Source organism: Salvia hispanica, chromosome 4 (assembly GCF_029641045.1).
Source record: "Salvia hispanica isolate PSC_SH4W2 chromosome 4, Shi_PSC_v1, whole genome shotgun sequence".
NCBI lineage: Eukaryota > Viridiplantae > Streptophyta > Magnoliopsida > Lamiales > Lamiaceae > Salvia > Salvia hispanica.
In genome coordinates this window covers 60,387,551-60,404,664 of record NC_142695.1, presented here as the reverse complement: position 1 = coordinate 60,404,664, position 17,114 = coordinate 60,387,551, and the positions used below count along the sequence as shown (strand labels likewise).

At 36.5% G+C, this 17,114-nt stretch overlaps 2 protein-coding genes across 3 annotated transcripts; one reads left to right on the top strand and one right to left on the bottom strand.

Annotated features, from left to right (window-relative positions):
* Window positions 1-622: 622 nt before the first annotated feature.
* LOC125192159 (putative inactive disease susceptibility protein LOV1) lies at window positions 623-4,438 on the top strand. Its single transcript, XM_048089646.2, has 3 exons — window positions 623-718; window positions 1,151-1,974; window positions 2,555-4,438. Exons 2-3 carry the CDS (start codon window positions 1,155-1,157, stop codon window positions 4,300-4,302), a joined length of 2,568 nt encoding a protein of 855 aa, XP_047945603.1. The 5' UTR covers window positions 623-718; window positions 1,151-1,154; the 3' UTR covers window positions 4,303-4,438.
* A 446-nt stretch (window positions 4,439-4,884) lies between these two features.
* On the bottom strand, window positions 4,885-11,201 carry LOC125192156 (putative inactive disease susceptibility protein LOV1). Of its 2 annotated transcripts, XM_089056097.1 has the most exons (6): window positions 11,064-11,201; window positions 10,011-10,360; window positions 8,836-9,171; window positions 7,174-7,883; window positions 5,336-7,086; window positions 4,885-5,261 (listed from the first exon to the last, which is right to left on the bottom strand). In XM_089056097.1, the coding sequence occupies exons 2-5, from the start codon at window positions 10,334-10,336 to the stop codon at window positions 5,357-5,359; spliced, it is 3,102 nt and encodes a 1,033-aa protein (XP_088912223.1). In that variant the 5' UTR covers window positions 10,337-10,360; window positions 11,064-11,201; the 3' UTR covers window positions 4,885-5,261; window positions 5,336-5,356. The 2 variants fall into 2 exon arrangements, with proteins under 2 accessions (XP_088912223.1, XP_088912222.1); XM_089056096.1 differs by having other exon boundaries at window positions 4,885-7,086.
* Between the last annotated feature and the right edge of the window lie 5,913 nt (window positions 11,202-17,114).

Genomic DNA, 17,114 nt, shown 5'->3' with positions numbered 1-17,114 from the left:
CAAGAGGCCCATTAGGCATTAGGTGATAATTTAAATTTAAATATAGAAAATTGATCCTTGATTGCAGTGCAGTTTAATGCCTCCAAGAGGCCTCTGACCCAGTCAATTGAGGAAAGCATCCTTTCACATGATTTATAATATTATAATTACCCACCAACCTATTCATTATTGTTTTGTTATGCTACTTTTATTCATCTTTTTCATTCATTATTTGATCAGTAAAGAAAATTAACAAAATTGCACTTTTTTGTATTAATATAATTGTTGCATATTCATGATGATGCACAAAAGGAACATATACAAAAAATGTCCACATAAGCAATAATTATAGCCACATAGGAATCAATTTCGCCGGAATAGTCAATCGTTAAAAGTCTCAACAACGATAATGATTTTTACCACTAAGTTTTAACTTTTAAGTTTGAAGGACAAATCTGAAAATTCCGAGTTCATTATAATAAAGAATAATTGCCCTAGCTACTATATAATAGTAATAGCATTTGACTGCATCTACTTGCTTCATTTCATATGATTATATTTATATTATTGTAATTGTGTAAGCCAGCTAAACTTGTTATTTTTAAAATCCCAATCAATTTGACCATATTTTACTCTATGAATTCGTTATTCAAAATACCTTCAAATCACACTCTGCAAAGACTTGAATCGGAAAATTGATTCCATGCCGGCAAAGATAAGAAGAAATAATCGAAAAGAGGTATTTTCTTTTCTTTGGGTTTGGATTATAACCCATGGTTCCATTTAATATTTACTATAAGTATATAGCAATTATTTTTATTATTGATCACAAATAGGATAAGAACCAAAACAAGTTATCAGAGATTCATAGTAGTCAGATTTGCATTTCAAAGTATTATTGATTCGGTATATTAAGTTATCTAATTAATTGGTTTCATTTAATTTTGTATCTTCAGTTTTATTTTATGACATAAATTTGGATTATTGTTATGTTTTTTTATGGATTATTAGTGATAAAATGCAAACTCTAATATTGCTCCAAACTATAATCTGAACCATTTGAAAATGTCAACAAATGATAAAATAACAACTAGTGTCTACGGTGATATTTTCTACGGTCCAGATCATAGTTTGGAGTTTGTACAGTATCTAAATGATTATTATGTACCAGAAACATGTCTGAGGCCATCATTGTTGAGGCGGCACAGGATCTGGAGAGTTATCTTGAGGAGAAGTATAAAGGATATTATGAGGAGGAGATGAAAGAGGTAATAAATGAGCTGAGAATGATGCTGGATATTTTAAGAGACGAGAAATCCGGTGAGCTAAAATACTTGGTTGCTGACTTTGCCGAGATGGCTCAAAATTGTGCGGACCTCACAAGATTAAATCCCAGGGACATTCGCAATAATGAAATTGGCAGCGACGTATTTTTCCAAGCGTTGCCGGGAATGCTCGACATTTTGAGAATGATAAAAAAGCGCATGACGGAGTTTAAACCTCAGAGTAGTGTTGGAGGAGAAGAAGAAGAAGAAGAAGGTACGGTGGTGGTGGGGTTGGAGAAGGACGTGAAGCAACTTGTTGAGAGAGCGATTCTTGTCGAGAATCCGGACCTCGTGAGTGTGGGTATCAAAGGCATGGTGGGCGTTGGAAAGACGACTCTTGCCAAGCAAGTCTACAACCATGCGGCCATCGTTGAAAAATTCAAGTGGCGCGCATGGGTAAGCGTCTCGATTGGCACGAGTGTGAACGAGATGCTCGTGGAAGTGGTGAAACAGTTGGTGGGAATTGATGGGAACGATTCATCGTTGGAAGGTATGGACAACCAGAGTCTTCGACAGATGCTTCGCCAGCACATGGAAGGACTGCCGTATTTCATAGTGATTGACAACCTGATGCCACAAATAAGCGTTGAGTGCTTCGCTAAAGATCTTCAGCATATCTGTGATATGCCTAGCATTGTTTACGAAAAACATGAAGAGCTTAAAGTTGAAGGTATGTCACACTTTGTTTCATCTTTGAATTTATTCTCAATGCTTTCACGTAGAAATAGAACCCACAGGGAGGCGAATAAGCAATCTAATCTACTAAGTAAACTAAATATGGATCGAAAACAAATTCCCTCCATGCTAAAAATAATAGACAAACTTATAAATGAGATAGATGGGTGTTTATATACAATTAGTAAAGTAAGAAAGAGATGAAAACAAGTGAGGGAGAGGGAAAAGATAGTGGAAGGAGTATTAGTTTATTGTGGGATCCACGTTACAAATGATGGGTAAGATTGTTATTTGTTGAAATCTTTCCATGTTTAGACTTGGTCTAATTTTAAAAGACGGTCCAAAATGATAAAAACTCATTGATTTTTTTTTAGTTTGGAGGGAGTATTATTTAGGACAAGAAGTTATCTTTCTTTAGTAAATCTAAATTTTAACAATATGTGAAAAAATTAAGTAAATTGGAACAATATGTGAAAGCTGAAAAAAATAAGTAACTTTATACCCAACTGCCACATTTCAATAGCCATCTGAGTCTTCCTTCTGCCATTAATTATTCTTAACGTGTATATAATCAGGAAATGGAAGTAGGTTGCTGTTAATCAGTCGCCATGAGATTATATCAGAAGACTTGTATTATACTCATGAGATGAAAGCTTTGGATTCTGATAACAGCTGGAAATTGTTTATACAAACATTATTTCATGGTGATAGATTTGCAACTGATAAGCTCAAATTCTCAAAGGACTTGGAACATAAGGCGAAAGAGATGTTGAAAAAGTGTTGGGGTTTGCCGATAGCTATAATAGATGTTGCAAGGCAGAAAGCAAAACAAAGGCTTTCAGGGATTGAATGGGAACAACTTTTTGATTCAATTGATTTGGATAAAACATTAAAGAGATTGGAACCGATGTATGATGAATTGGAGGAAAAACTCAAGGCATGTTTCTTGCTTCTTTCCCTTTTCAAGGAGAATGCAATAATGAGAGAAGAAAAGATGGAGCAGATTTGGGCTGCAAGTGGATTAAACACTCGAAGCGAAGAGCCTATTATTCGCAGTTTATTTCGACAATCCATTATTGAAATCGTGCACCCCCACCCACAACCTCCTAAGGTGAAAATGTGTCGCATGAATCCTCTCTTGCACATGTTATCCATCAAAAAGGCCGAGGATGAAATGGGCTTTGAGATGTTAAGGAGCAATGGAAATAATCGACCCTCACAGAGCCCTCGTCATCGTGTTATCCACTGTGGTAGAGACAAGTTTAATCACTTGATGACTCAAGACAAACTTCTTGTTTCTCTCATCTTCCATGGAGGTGGTCGCTACTTGGACGACACTAGCCAGTCTTATTGGAAGAGTTTTGAACTTCTTAAGATACTTGACATGGAAGATTTTGGGGTGAAGACGTTACCAGAAAGTATCAGCACATTGAGTGAGTTAGAGTATTTGGGATTGAGAAACAACTACATACAAGAGATCCCAGAGTCACTGGGGGGCTTAGAAAAGCTTGAGGTACTCGATATAGCTCTAAACTTTCTGGTTGAGGTGCCGGATATTCTGAATGAAATGGGTAGCCTTCATCATCTCTACATGTCCAATGTGATTTGTCGGAAGCCTTTGCAAGTAGATGCTCTAAAACATCTTGAGAACCTAACTTACATCTCGATTTATGATTGGACATATGAGGTCTTGAGCTTGGAGAAGATGATTTGTCTCCAGAAATTGGGCATTGAAGAAATTGATGAAAATGCTGATGTGAGCAAGCTATTTGCATCACTTTGTAGGTTGAAGAGCCTTGAGGGTCTTTCCTTGAGGGGGTTTCGTTTCATGAGCATGCCGTGTTTGGAAGAGATTTATGTATCTGGAATCCGCACAGTGAAACTGGATGGGCTCCTAGCTACGACGTTACCAGGAAATTTAAGAGACTCTCTACAAATTCGAGACTTGACTTTGGTAAATACATGCCTTGAAGAAGACCCCATGTGGTTACTAAGGATGCTATTCTACCTACGTCGCCTCAAACTACAGAATGCATACATTGGTCGACACATGTGTATCGATTTCCGGCAGTTTCAAGAACTTGAATTCGTGTGCATCAGTGAATTGTGGAATCTACGCGATTTGTACGTTATACGTACTAAGTTGTCAAAACTCAAGCATCTAGACATCAACAGTTGCCCACATTTGGAGACTCTTCCAAAAGAAATTGAAGAGTTGAAACATCTGAGGAAGCTTACAATGGTGACAAGCAAACACATTGCAACAAAGATCAGAAATTCCAGCATAATCTCCAAAATAGTGGAAGTGGATATCAGTCCATGATTTCAAATTGATATTTATTTTTGTTGGATTTTGGATTGAGTATACGTTTTCCTCTTTTCTTTGCCCCCTTTGTTATTGTGTTTGCGAATAACTTTGTTTATAATTTGAAGGAACAAACTATATGTACTTTGTAAGAAAGATTAGCCTTAGTACCATTTCGATTATTTCATATGACAAAATACCACATTGTAGTTCAAGTTAATCAACGACAAATTATATGAAGTTCATTGGTGTATTAGCCGGAGGAGTTGGCTGATCAGCATGTGCGGTTGGTGTGCTCATAACAGAGTAATTCAAAACTCTCCCAATAAGTAGTTTGCTATACAACAAAAAGAGGATTTTTTTTTCAAATATTTAAACAAATCACCATCATCCATATTTAAATGCTAGCTCAATAATTTCTACCCCTTTGTGGATTGATCCGTTTTATCAATACTACATTGACATTCGTATTCTTGCATAAGTTGTATGTTTAAGGATAAATAATTGAACTTAAATGTTACATATATATTGATATAAAGTATTTTAAAAGACACACTAGAAACCCTTATTCGAACGAGAGAGTAGAGAGAGGGAAGAAGAAACCCACAAATAATAGTATTGTATTCTTGATTGAGATAGTATACAATAAATTTGTTTATACTTGTTTAAACCGGTTCGACTCTCATTTGCATCCAGGGAAAGAACCGGTAAAGAAAACCCAGAATGGAGCATATATTTATGTTCGACTCGATACATGGAAATTAATGAGATACCAAAAGTAAAGGATAAATCAAGGAAACAATCATCGACAAAATCTTCAAGATACTGTGGTTCATGAACTTTGCGACGGCATTGGTGAAGAAGTGGCTGAGCCGGTGAGTTCAGCCTCTTATCTCTCTGCTCGTCAAGGTACACGTATCGGTCGACATTGCACCTTCTTCATCTTGTATCTTTCTAATGTATTTTGTCTACGAAGACTACAGACCAAGTTATTTGCAAATAAACAAAGGGAATACAAACTTAAAAGAAGAAACAAATGCACTCGACTGACCAGATATATATCAACTTCAAATTATGGATGGATTTCCTCCCCAAAAATTTTTTTGGTCAAACCTGAATTTCTGATCTTTGTTGCAATGTGTTTGGTTGTTACCATCTTAAACTTTTGCAGTTCAGACAACCACCTAATCCTTTTCGGGAGTGTCTCAAGATGTGGACAGTTATTGATTTCTAGTTTCTTTAGACTCCACATTCCATAAACACCAAGTTCTATCCCTCTAAGATTCCACAATTCATTGATGCAAAGTGCATCGAGCTTGGGAAATCCGCCTTCTTGGATCACCATTTTTCGACCAGTGTATGCATTTCGCAGTTTGAGCTTGCATAGGGAGCGAAGCTTCTCTAATATCGGCATGGGGTCTTCATCAAGACAAGTATTTATCAACGCTATGTACTCAATCCCTCGAGGTAGATTATCTGCACTTGGTAGCCTACCTATGCGCCCATCTAGTTTTAGTACCTTGAGTCTTTGTATAACACCAATTTCTTCCAAACACGACATGCTTTTGTAACGAAACCCTCTTATGAAAAGGTTTTCAAAGGTAGGAAGCTTAGCTAGTGTTGCAAAGAGCGTGCCTACATCTGAATTTTCATCAACTTCTTCAACGCCCAACGTTTGGAAGTCATACATTGACTCGAAGCTCGAGTCCTCATATGTCCAATCATAAATCGAGATGTATGTTAGGGTCTGCAGATTCTGCAGCACATCTACTTTCAAAGGCTTCTTGAAAATCACATTAGACATGTGAAGAAAATGAAGGTTGCTCATTTGCCACATAATATCCGGGACCTCCACCATAAAGTTCAAAGCTATATCAAGAACCTCAAGGTTTTCCAGTTGCGCCAACGAGTGTGGGATCACTTGTATGTAATTGTTTCTCAATCCCAAGTATTTTAATTCAACCATTGTACCGATTGTTTCGGATAAAGTCTTCACTCCAAAATCTTCCATGTCAAGTATTTTGAGCAGTTGAAAACCCTCCCAATAAGACGATCTAGCTTCGTCTAAGTAGCCTCCACCTCCATGGAAGATGAGAGAAATAAGATGTTTGCTATCTTCATTTGAGAAATGATTAAATTTTTCTCTGCCACAAACGATAACACGATGACGGGCATTCTGAGAGGGCCCACTGTTTCCATTGCTCCTTATGATCTCTAAGCCCATTTTCTCTTCTGCTTTTTTGATTGATATCATGAGTAATAGAGGATTGAGGCGACATCTTATTTTTCTGAAGTGACGTTTCACGATTTCAAGATTCGATCCACCAGCCAAATCCCTTGCATTGTTTTCAAAATCTAATCCATTTGCAGCCCAAATCTGTTCCAACTTTTCTTCTCTCATCATTGCATTTTCCTTAAAAAAGGACAAATACAAGAAATGTGGCTTGACACGGTCTTCCAATTCACGATACATCGGTTCCAATGACTTCAATGATTCACTCAAATCGACTGAATCAAAAAGATCTTCCCATTCAATCCCTGAAAGTCTTTGTTCTGCTTTCTGCCTTGCAACATCTATTATAGCCATCGGCAAACCCCCACATTTTTTCAGCATCTCTTTGCCCTTCCTCTCCAACTCCTTTGAGAACTTATTCTCACCAATTGTAAATTTATTAATTGTTTTCAAAAACAATTTCCAGCTCTTGTCAGAATCCAAAGCTTTCATCTCATAAGTATAATCAACCTTGGCTGTTGTAAACTCATAGCGACTTGTAAACAGCAACATCGACCTTTCAACAAAGCCTGAATTTTGAAAAAAAATCCAATTATGGTCTTGTTAAAAATTTCTTTCTAAGATAAACAATCAGACAAAGATATATATATATATACCTTGAGAAGGAAAACCTTGCAAGAAGTACTGCAATTCCTCTTCTTTCGACACATTGTCCAAAACTATGAAATATGACATTCCTAGGAGGCGGCTCCAAAGCATCCGTTGGAGATTTTGGTTGTCAATTTCTTCCAATGGCGGATCTATTTCATATCCTACCATCAATTGCTGTATCAGTTGCATAAGAATATCTTTCTTACTAGTGTCTCTAGAAAGGTATACCCATGCATAAAGCTGGAATTGGCCCCCAGAAGCCTTGTACAGTTGTAAGGCGAGAGTTGTCTTCCCGATACCAATCATGCCTTTTATACAAAAAGTCTGTAACTGAACAGAATTTTTTGAAATCGCTTTGTCAAGCAACTGCTTCACGTTTTCCTCCAACCCCACCACAACTTCCTCTTCTTCTTCGTCTCCAAAGATTATCATCCGCATCTTTGTCGCCTTGATCTTATCTTGGAGGTCCTTGGGCATGTAAGGGGAAAGGTGCACGTCCATGAGACTGTGAGCCAATTTGAGCAAGTCAGCTATTAAATTTTCTAGCCCGCCCTTCTCTTCCAATTTCAAGTCTCTCAATAAATCCAACATCTTTTTTAGCTCTTCAATTTTGCTATTGATCACTAATCTCTCCAAGCATTTTGTACATGTAACATCCAAGCTCTCGAGATCTTGTATCATAGATGAGATCGCAGCCTCGGCCATGTCTATGCTTCTACAATCACTGCACTTAATAAGATCGTTGCATGTATACAAAATAATTTCCAACGGTCATCTGTGGATTAGCGAATTTTGACCAGATTGTCCAATTTTGATTACAACATATTAAACAAGATCAAATAGGTTCGGAACATTTTACAATTGAAAGTCGTACCTATTTTGACTTCGTTAGGAATGGAAAAATAATTAGAAAATAATTATAAAAAAAATTTATTAACAAAATAATTAGAAAATAATCATGTGACTAATAATCCGAAATTAAGCCTAATCGGTCAAAATTTCGCTAATTCACGGTTGACCGTCAGAAATTGACGGAACCTTAAAAAAACCAGATCGACCACGATTTGATTTGTTATGGATCCGATTTTTCAAAAAGTGAATGTTTTAGACGAACTTCATATTTTGGCTGTGTTTAGGACCAAAATTGACCTTCACTCTAAAAATAACAAAGTTGGCAATTTTTGGAACAATCAAATTTTGATCCCTCCCATAGTTTTAGGTCAATTTATAAAATCCAGGTTTGATGTCATTTTTAGATCATTTTAGGTCATCATTTATTAACATGACCTAAAAATAAACTAATAGTGACCTAAAAATGTCTTTGTATGATTTTGTTATGCGTTTTTATATTAATAAGGTTATAAAGGCAAACATTTTATTTTCTTAAAATACATCATTCATTTGGTATGTCTAGACCAGGGAATATTTCCTCCATAATTTGAGGAATATAGAATTTAGATTTCCAAATATCATGTATTTGCAAACCTTTTTTTCTATATTTCAATAAGATTTAATTAACTTTTTTTTGCAATTAAGATAATGCTTAACATGACGAACATAGCGTTGATTGAAGCATGCATGTTTTACCAAACAAGATCTTATGAAACTCTCCATGAAAGATTTAGAAGATCATGTTAAAACAATATAACAGAAAGGAGAGAAAATACCTTTTTGTGACCGCAACATCCTCTTCTTCTCCTTTGTCTCCAAAGTTTATCATCCGCATCTTTGTCGCCTTGATCTTATCTTGGAGGTCCTTGGGCATGTAAGGAGGAAGGGGCACGTCAATGACATTGTGAGCCAACTTGACCAAGTCAGCTATTAAATTTTTTAGTCTGCTCTTCTCTTTCAATTTCAAGTCTCTCAAGAAATCCAACATCTTTTTCAGCTCTTCAATTTTGTTCTTGATGATTAATCTCTGTAAGCATTTTGTACATGTAACATCCAAACTCTCGAGATCTCGTATCATCGATGAGATCTCAGCCTCCGCCATGTCTATGCTTCTACAATCAATGCACTTAATAGTTAATAAGATCGTTGCATGTATACAAAATAATTGCTTCCTCCAATTTTCAATAAGCTTTGTATTTGCCTTTTTTCGTTGTTTTTGTTTCAAAACTTGTGAGTATTATTATGATACGTTATGTCGTGAACTAAATCATAAAAGATGGTCAAATATTGATCCCTCCCGCAGTTTCCAAATATTGGATTATAAAAATAAGAGTAAAGGTCAAAATTATGACCGGATTATCCAATTTTGATTACAACATAATAAACGTCAAACTAGTCCATCATATTCACGGACAAAATCAAATAGGTCCTGAACATTTTGCTATTGAAAGTCACGCCTATTTTGATTTTGTTTGGAATGGAAAAATGATTAGAAAATAATTATAAAACAATTTTATTAACAAAATAATTAGACAATAGTCATGTGACTAATAATCACTGATTAAGCCTAATCAGTCATTTTGCTAATTCACGGTTGACTGTCAGAAATTGACGGAACCGTAAAAAAAAGGACCAGATCGACAACGATTTGATTTGTTATGGACCCGATTTTCAAAAAGTGATTGTTTTGGATTGCATATTTTGGCCTTATGTTTAAGACCAAAATTGACCTTCACTCTAAAAATAACAAAGTTTGCAATTTTTGGAACTATCAAATTTTGATCCCTCCCACAGTTTTAGGTCATTGTATAAAATCTAGGTTTGATCTAATTTTTAGATCATTTCAGATTATCATTTATAAACATGACCAAAAAGTAAACTAACTCTTTGATGGAAGATTTAGAAGATCATGTGAAACAATATAACAGAAAGGAGAAAGGAGAGAAAATACCTTCTTGTGAACGCAACATCCTCTGCTTCTTCTTCGTCTCCAAAGTTTATCATCCGCATCTTTGTCGCCTTGATCTTTTCTTGGAGGTCCTTGGACATGTAAGGGGAAGGGTGCACGTCCATGACGTTGTAAGCCAATTCGACCAAGTCAGCTATTAAATATCGTAGCCTGTTCCTCTCTTCCAATTTCAAGTCTCTCAAGAAATCCAACATCTCTTTTAGCTCTTCAACTTTGCTCTTGATGACTAATCTCTCCAAGCATTTTGTACATGTAACGTGCAAGCTCTCGAGCTCTTGTATCATCCATGAGATCGCAGCCTCCGCCATGTTTAAGCTTCTACTAAACAAGATCTTCAGAAAATATTCATGGAAGATTCAAATAAGTTGAAAATTTTACAATCATGTGAGCAATTTTAAAACTAAACTATAATAGAAAGTAGAGAAAATACTTTTTTTGTGAAATTTTCTTCTTTTGTTTGCCGATGATTTTCCGATTTAATCACTCTCTTTCTTATTATAATTAAAAACACTAAAATTTTAGCAAAATTTAAGAGTCCACAATTGCCTGAAAAAAAAAACAAAATAATTATTGTATAGAAAATGTTTAGCAAGTTCACAATGTCCACTATTCCTCACTAAATTATATAATTGGATTTTTAACATAATTTAATCGAAAGTCTCCTCTAAATAATAATTATGTGGTGGATTAGGCGTGGAGGAGCAATCATCTGAATTGGCTTTCAATTAAGTAGTGGAATCGAAATATTTAAAACAATTAATTATTTAGTTAAAGCGGAAAAAACAAAATAAGGCAGATTTAATTAATGTAGATAAAGTTTGCTAATGTTAACATGATTGAACAGTTTAAGATTTGTTCAAGATTACTGACCTAAAAATCTTCTAGCAACTCTGTATATAACAGAAATGATTCTGCGTTGAATCAAATTTGTGAAGCGAAAGATTTCAAATTCAAACTTCTCGATTAAATAGAAAAAAAAAACACATTATTATCTTAATTAATTTTGAAACTATTCAAAGGAAGAAAAGAAAATACCTTTTTGTGAATCTTTCTTCTTATCTTTGCTGGTTTTGAATTGAGTTTCCGATTCAATCACTCCCTTTCTTACAATTTTTTTAGAGCTAAAAGAGATTTTGGAATACAAAGTCATAAGCTCAACTAATAGGAAGTTAATTAATTGGGAGTAAACGGAGAACATAAAAATAATTTGCAAAAAATAGCTGGCTTAAACGAAAACCATGTGAAAGGGAAACAACTAACGATAAAATAATGGGGGAGATAGCTTGCTTACAGAAATATAATAATGTAAGACATGTGAAATTACCTAGAAATTAGCCAATAAGTAATACTTAAATGATCATTAATTGTTTTTCAATAAGTCATATTCTAAGCAAAAATCACACGTGGAGAAATGCTTCATAGGTTCATTTGAAGAATTTCATAAATGAGTCATGATTCATAATCTTAGGAGCAATGCTTTTAATCTTGTGATTTCGTGTTTGCATCACTTTAATATTTTATCGAATCACCATTATCCATTTTTATTGCTCAAGCTCAAATTAACACTTTCTACATTGTTGTGGATCGATCCCTGAAATACTACGTTAATGTTCGTGTTCTTACATAAGTTGTATGTTTAAGGATAAATAATTGAACTTTAGTGTTAAATATACATTGAAGATGATATTGACATATACAATAATATTGTAGTTCTTGATTGAGATGGAATACAATAACTCTGTTTATAAGTATTTAAACTTATACAGTTCGACTCTCTTTTGCATTACGGGGAAGAATCGACAAAGAAAATCCTGAATGAAGCTTATAAATGTGCTCGATTAGATACAAGAAAATCAAATACAATAAATGTGGATCTGGAGGATTAGGAAACTGGATGCTTGGCCGTGTCTTGAATCTTAGATTGTCCTTGCAACGAGGTGGTTGCTGGATCTAGGGTTTCTGGGGATACGGTGAAGTAGATTGGTTATCTGCTAGGGTTTCTCCATTGAGGGGCAAATCAATTGGTGACCAAGGAATTGAGGGTCGGATTTATAGGCCTGTGCAGTTGTACCTAGTGCTACTTGAGCCTGTAATTGATCTTCTGTTTGTTTCTTGGTTGTTTCTCTAATAGTTTACTTCACATATTTAGAGGTGAACGCATTTGATTCGTGTGTTAAGTGTTTCAGGTGAAGAGCACATGAAAATGAAGGCTGTAGATCTAGTAGTGTAGTAGCTAGATCTTGTATTTTCTGATGTATTACTTGTAATCTTGGCTGATATAGACCTTACAGGAACAAAATAAATAATAAAGAAAGAACACACCCGAAACTTTGATAACGGTGTTCAGCCAAATTGCCTACGTCTCTGAGCACCCTCTACAGAGCCCGCTTATATTTAAATAGAGAAGTGTTGTGACAGAATAGAGCAACTGTGTAATCGAGATAAAAGAAACGTAAAGAAGCTAAGACACAGATTTACGTGGTTAACCAACGTTGCGTTGACTATGTCCACAGGCAGAAACGAAGAACATATTTTATTCTGAGTGTATTCAGATCATGGCTACAGACTGTGGCTATAGATTACAGATTAGAAGATTTTTATATGCCTACTCCCATATAAATAGGCACACATGAGATCCTATCCCAATTAGGAAACATAATCATATCCCAATTACAAAATATAATCTATACAGATTCAAGGCATACTGACAAATCCCCACCTTGACTTGAATTCTCCCTTGTAGATGCATCTTTACAATGCTAGATACCAGATTTCTCCTTTCTTGCCTCAGATATGCCATAATCCGAATTCACCTTGCAGACGCATCATTACAATGCTAGACGAATAGACTTCTCCTAGTGAATTGGTCGACCTTCACGTTCAGAGCGGACATCTTGATTGATTAACACAGAAACCCTAGTCCGAGAACCAAGCTCTACCAGTTTTTTTTGACCGAATAGAGCAATTGTGTAATCGAGATAAACAGAAACGTAAAGAAGACACAAATTTACGTGTTTCACCAACGTTGTTGGCTATCTCCACTGGCGGGAAATAGAGAACAAAAATTTTATGCAGAATGTTTTCAGATTATGGCTACAGATTGGATCTGATTGGATTTCAGATCACAAAATTATGTTCCCTACTCCCAAATAAATAGGCACACATGAGACAGACTGGGCCTAGGAAACATAATTCTATTCCAATTAAGAAACCTGATTCTATACAGATTCACGACATACTAACAAGAAGGAATACAATATTTGAGGTGTATTACAAATGAGGGAAGAGTGCTCCTTTTATAGGCAGCCACTGCCCCAATGTTCCAATACCCACCGAGGTAGGATAAATATTTTTTAACAAAAAGTCAAAGTTTGTGGCAAACTTCAACAAATCTCCACCTTGGCAAAATTTCAAATCCCACGAACATGAATCTTCTCTACCCAAACAAATGACCCGCGGTGCTTTCATATTGGCGCTGTCAAGCGCCAGTTCCAATTTGCAGAATATTAACCATGTCCAAACAATGTTCAAACTTGGCTCTCGTCACCACCTTGGTCAACATATCTGCAGGATTCTCCAAAGTCGGAACCTTTCTGATTATAATTTCCTCTTCTTCGAGAATTTCCCACACAAAATGATAGCGAACATCAATGTGCTTCGTCCTTGCATGAAAGACCCAATTCTATCTGTCAGAATATACTTCAGGTTGTTTCTGACCAACACCCAATTCTTTCAGCAACCCATGAAGCCAAATTGCCTCCTTCACAGCTTCAGTAATGGCCATGTACTCTGCCTCTGTCGTAGACAAAGCTACCGTTGACTGCAAAGTAGACTTCCAACTAACTGGCGCACTCGCTAAAGTGAACAAATAACCAGTAGTAGATCTTCGCTTATCCAAATCACCAGCATAGTCGGAATCACAATATCCAACTGCAAAATGATCAAGTGATTTACCCTGCACAAACAACAAACCAATATCTACAGTATCTTTGATATAATGCAGAATCCATTGCACAGCTTACCAATGACCTTTTCCTAGATCATGCATGTATCTGCACACAGTACCAACGGCATGTGAAATGTCTGGTCTTGTAAACACCATTGCATACATCAAGCTTCCAACTGCGTTTGCACAGGGAACTTTCGCCATATATTCTCACTCATCATCCGTACTTGGAGATAACTGAGAACTAAGTTTCAAATGAGGAGCAAGTGGGGTACTTACAGTTTGGAATCATCATTTATACCAAAATGCTGTATAACTTTGGTCAAATACTTCTTTTGTGTCAGCCAAAGCTTGCCTCCTTCTCTATCTCTTTTTATCTCCATGCTGAGAATCTTCTTCGCTTCCCCCAAATCCTTCATCTTGAACTCTTTTCTGAGCGTTCAATCTGTCAATTTCAACTTGGATCTTTGATGCTATTAGCATATCATCAACATATAAGAATAGGTAGATGTAGGAACCATCTTGAAGTCTGCGCAAATACACACAATGGTAGTATTTGGTTCTTCTGTACATCTGATCCTTCATAAGTTGTCAAACCGTTTGTACCACTGTCTTGAAGACTGCTTCAATCCGTACAAAGATTTTTTCAACTTACAAACCCAATTTTCTTTACAAGTAACCTTGTATCCCTTCGATTGGGTCATACAGATTTCCTCCTTCAAATCACCGTGTAAAAACGCGGTCTTCACATCAAGTTGAGCTAGCTCCAAATTCAACTGCAATACCATAGCTAACAAAATTCTAATTGAGGAATGTTTAACAACCGGAGAATTTACCTCATTTTAATCAAAGTCCTCCTTCTGGGCGTAGCCTTTAGCTATCAATCTTGCTTTGTAGCGAACATTATCTTTGTCAGGAAATCCCTCTTTCTTTGCAAAAACCCATTCACATCCAATTGCCTTCTTGCCTTTCGACAATGGCATCAACTTCCACGTCTTCTTCTTTTGAAGAGATTGCATCTCTTCTTCCAAAGCACCTTTCCAACCATCGCTCTCTTAACTTTCAACTGCTTTGGAAAAGATACATGGAACATCATCAATAACTGGAAGCGCATATGCTACCATATTCGTGAAACGAGCAGGTTTCTTATTTTCCCGCCTTGTTTGCCTGACTGCAATTGGCTCTGATTGCTGCGAAGGTTCTTGGGTGGAACCTCTTTATCATCTGACTCTTTTTCTTCCGTAGAAGAGTCATTTGTGGTGTTCATAGTCGGGATCATAACTGCTTCTTCGAACTCCATCTGCTTCTTTGGTGTATACTCCTCCTGCTTTCCTGCTGTGAAGTATCACTACTATTTGGATTTACCTTATTCAATATGGAAGATTCATCAAAGGTAACATCCCTACTTACAATCGTCTTCTTAGACTCCAAACACCATAACCGATATCCTTTAACACCAGCACTGAAACCCATAAACAAAGCCTTCTTTGCACGTGGATCCAACTTTGATTCAGTCACATGATAATATGCAATAGAACCAAAAATACGCAAAGAATCATAATAAGTTGCAGGTTTACCGGACTATACCTCTAGAGGAGTCTTGCCATCAATGGCAGAACATGGCGAACGATTGACAATGTGTTGAGCATATGTGATGGCCTCAGCCCAAAATTTCCTGTCTAGCCCAACATTAGACAACATACAACGTACTTTCTCCACTAGTGTTTGATTCATACGCTCTGACACTCCATTCTCACTGTGAAGTGCCGAACTATGCCACACTCCTGACACACATCTTGGAAAGGATCACACCTGTATTTTCCACCGTTGTCTGATCAGAGACTTTGATCTTCCTCCCCATCTGATTTTCAACTTTAGCTTTCCATTTCAGAAAAATCCCAAGGATTTCAGTTTTGCTCTTCATAGTATACACCCAAACTCTTTTGGAAAAATATCAACAAAAGTGACAAAATAGTGCCTACCTCCGAGTGATGGAGTCTTGGCAGTCCCCACACATCTGAGTGCATGAGTGCAGTGGAAATTTGCATCCTGTGAAGCCTTTTCTTCTTCTTCAACTTTGGGCAGTGTTTCTTCCAATGTCCTTTCTCGTAACAAAAAACACACTCATCTTTGGCAGCTCGTCTTTTTGATTTAGACCTTCCTCTTCTCTCCTTTGATCGGCCTTGTTGACGACCCCTTGCCACTAATGCTTCATCTACAACTGCTTTGCCTTTCATTTTATCTGCCTTTCGCAATTCATGACTATACAAAGCAGAACATACAGTATCTAAAGATACTTTCTCTTTGTCGTGGAGTAATGTGGTCTCCAGATGTTCAAATTCACCAGGAAGAGATGACAACAACATCAATGTCAGATCCTCATCCTCAAATTTCACATCTAAATTTATAGGTCTGCTACTAACTGATTAAACAAAGTAATGTGTTCCTTTATTCAAAACGGAACAACCATTTCTTCATAAGGAGCTTATTCTGACCACTCTTCTTCAAAAAATTTGTCCTCCAGTGTCTTCCACAATCTATGTGCAAAAGTCTCATTCTTGACAGCATACTTGCATACTTCTGCTCCCTGGACAGACATGACCGAATTGTTCCACAAGCTAATCGATTTATGGTACTCCAATCTTTATCATCTATATCTTCTGGATTCTTTTCTTTAATGGAAATGTCAAGACCCCGCTGGAAAAGAGAGTCTATAACCTCCCCCTACCACATACCAAAATGGCCAGAACCGTCAAATATCTCCACCGTCAATTTTATATTTGACAGTGGAAACCTCGACCACGATGACGAAGAACTAGCCTTGACTTCTTGATCATTACACGCCATTACAGACTCAAAATAAAGTATTCAATATTACAAACAAACAGAACCAAGGACGAACCTTTGGTTCTGATACCACTTGTTGAGAAAACCGGATAATTTTCTTACAAATAGTGAAATGAACCGATTCAATAATTTCAGAGTTAACCCAATGAGGTCAACTCGATAAAATTACTTCCCAAATAAATTCTTAGGACAAGCTGGTGGGGACACGGTCCCTCTTAAATACCAGATTCAATTTATCAGTCGGTGTATTTATCACAATATAAAAACACCCAAAAGAACCGTACGAAACACTA

Bases quoted from the DNA above. Each gene is read 5' to 3' on its own strand.
- LOC125192159 (XM_048089646.2), top strand. From the start codon at position 1,155: ATGTCTGAGGCCATCATTGTTGAGGCGGCACAGGATCTGGAGAGTTAT. The intron at 1,975-2,554 runs GTATGTCACACT...GTATATAATCAG, and splicing joins TGAAGAGCTTAAAGTTGAAG to GAAATGGAAGTAGGTTGCTG.
- LOC125192156 (XM_089056096.1), bottom strand. From the start codon at position 10,336: ATGGCGGAGGCTGCGATCTCATGGATGATACAAGAGCTCGAGAGCTTG. The intron at 9,172-10,010 runs GTATTTTCTCTC...CATTGATTGTAG, and splicing joins GATGTTGCGTTCACAAGAAG to AAGCATAGACATGGCGGAGG. The intron at 7,087-7,173 runs GTATATATATAT...TTCAAAATTCAG, and splicing joins GCAAGGTTTTCCTTCTCAAG to GCTTTGTTGAAAGGTCGATG.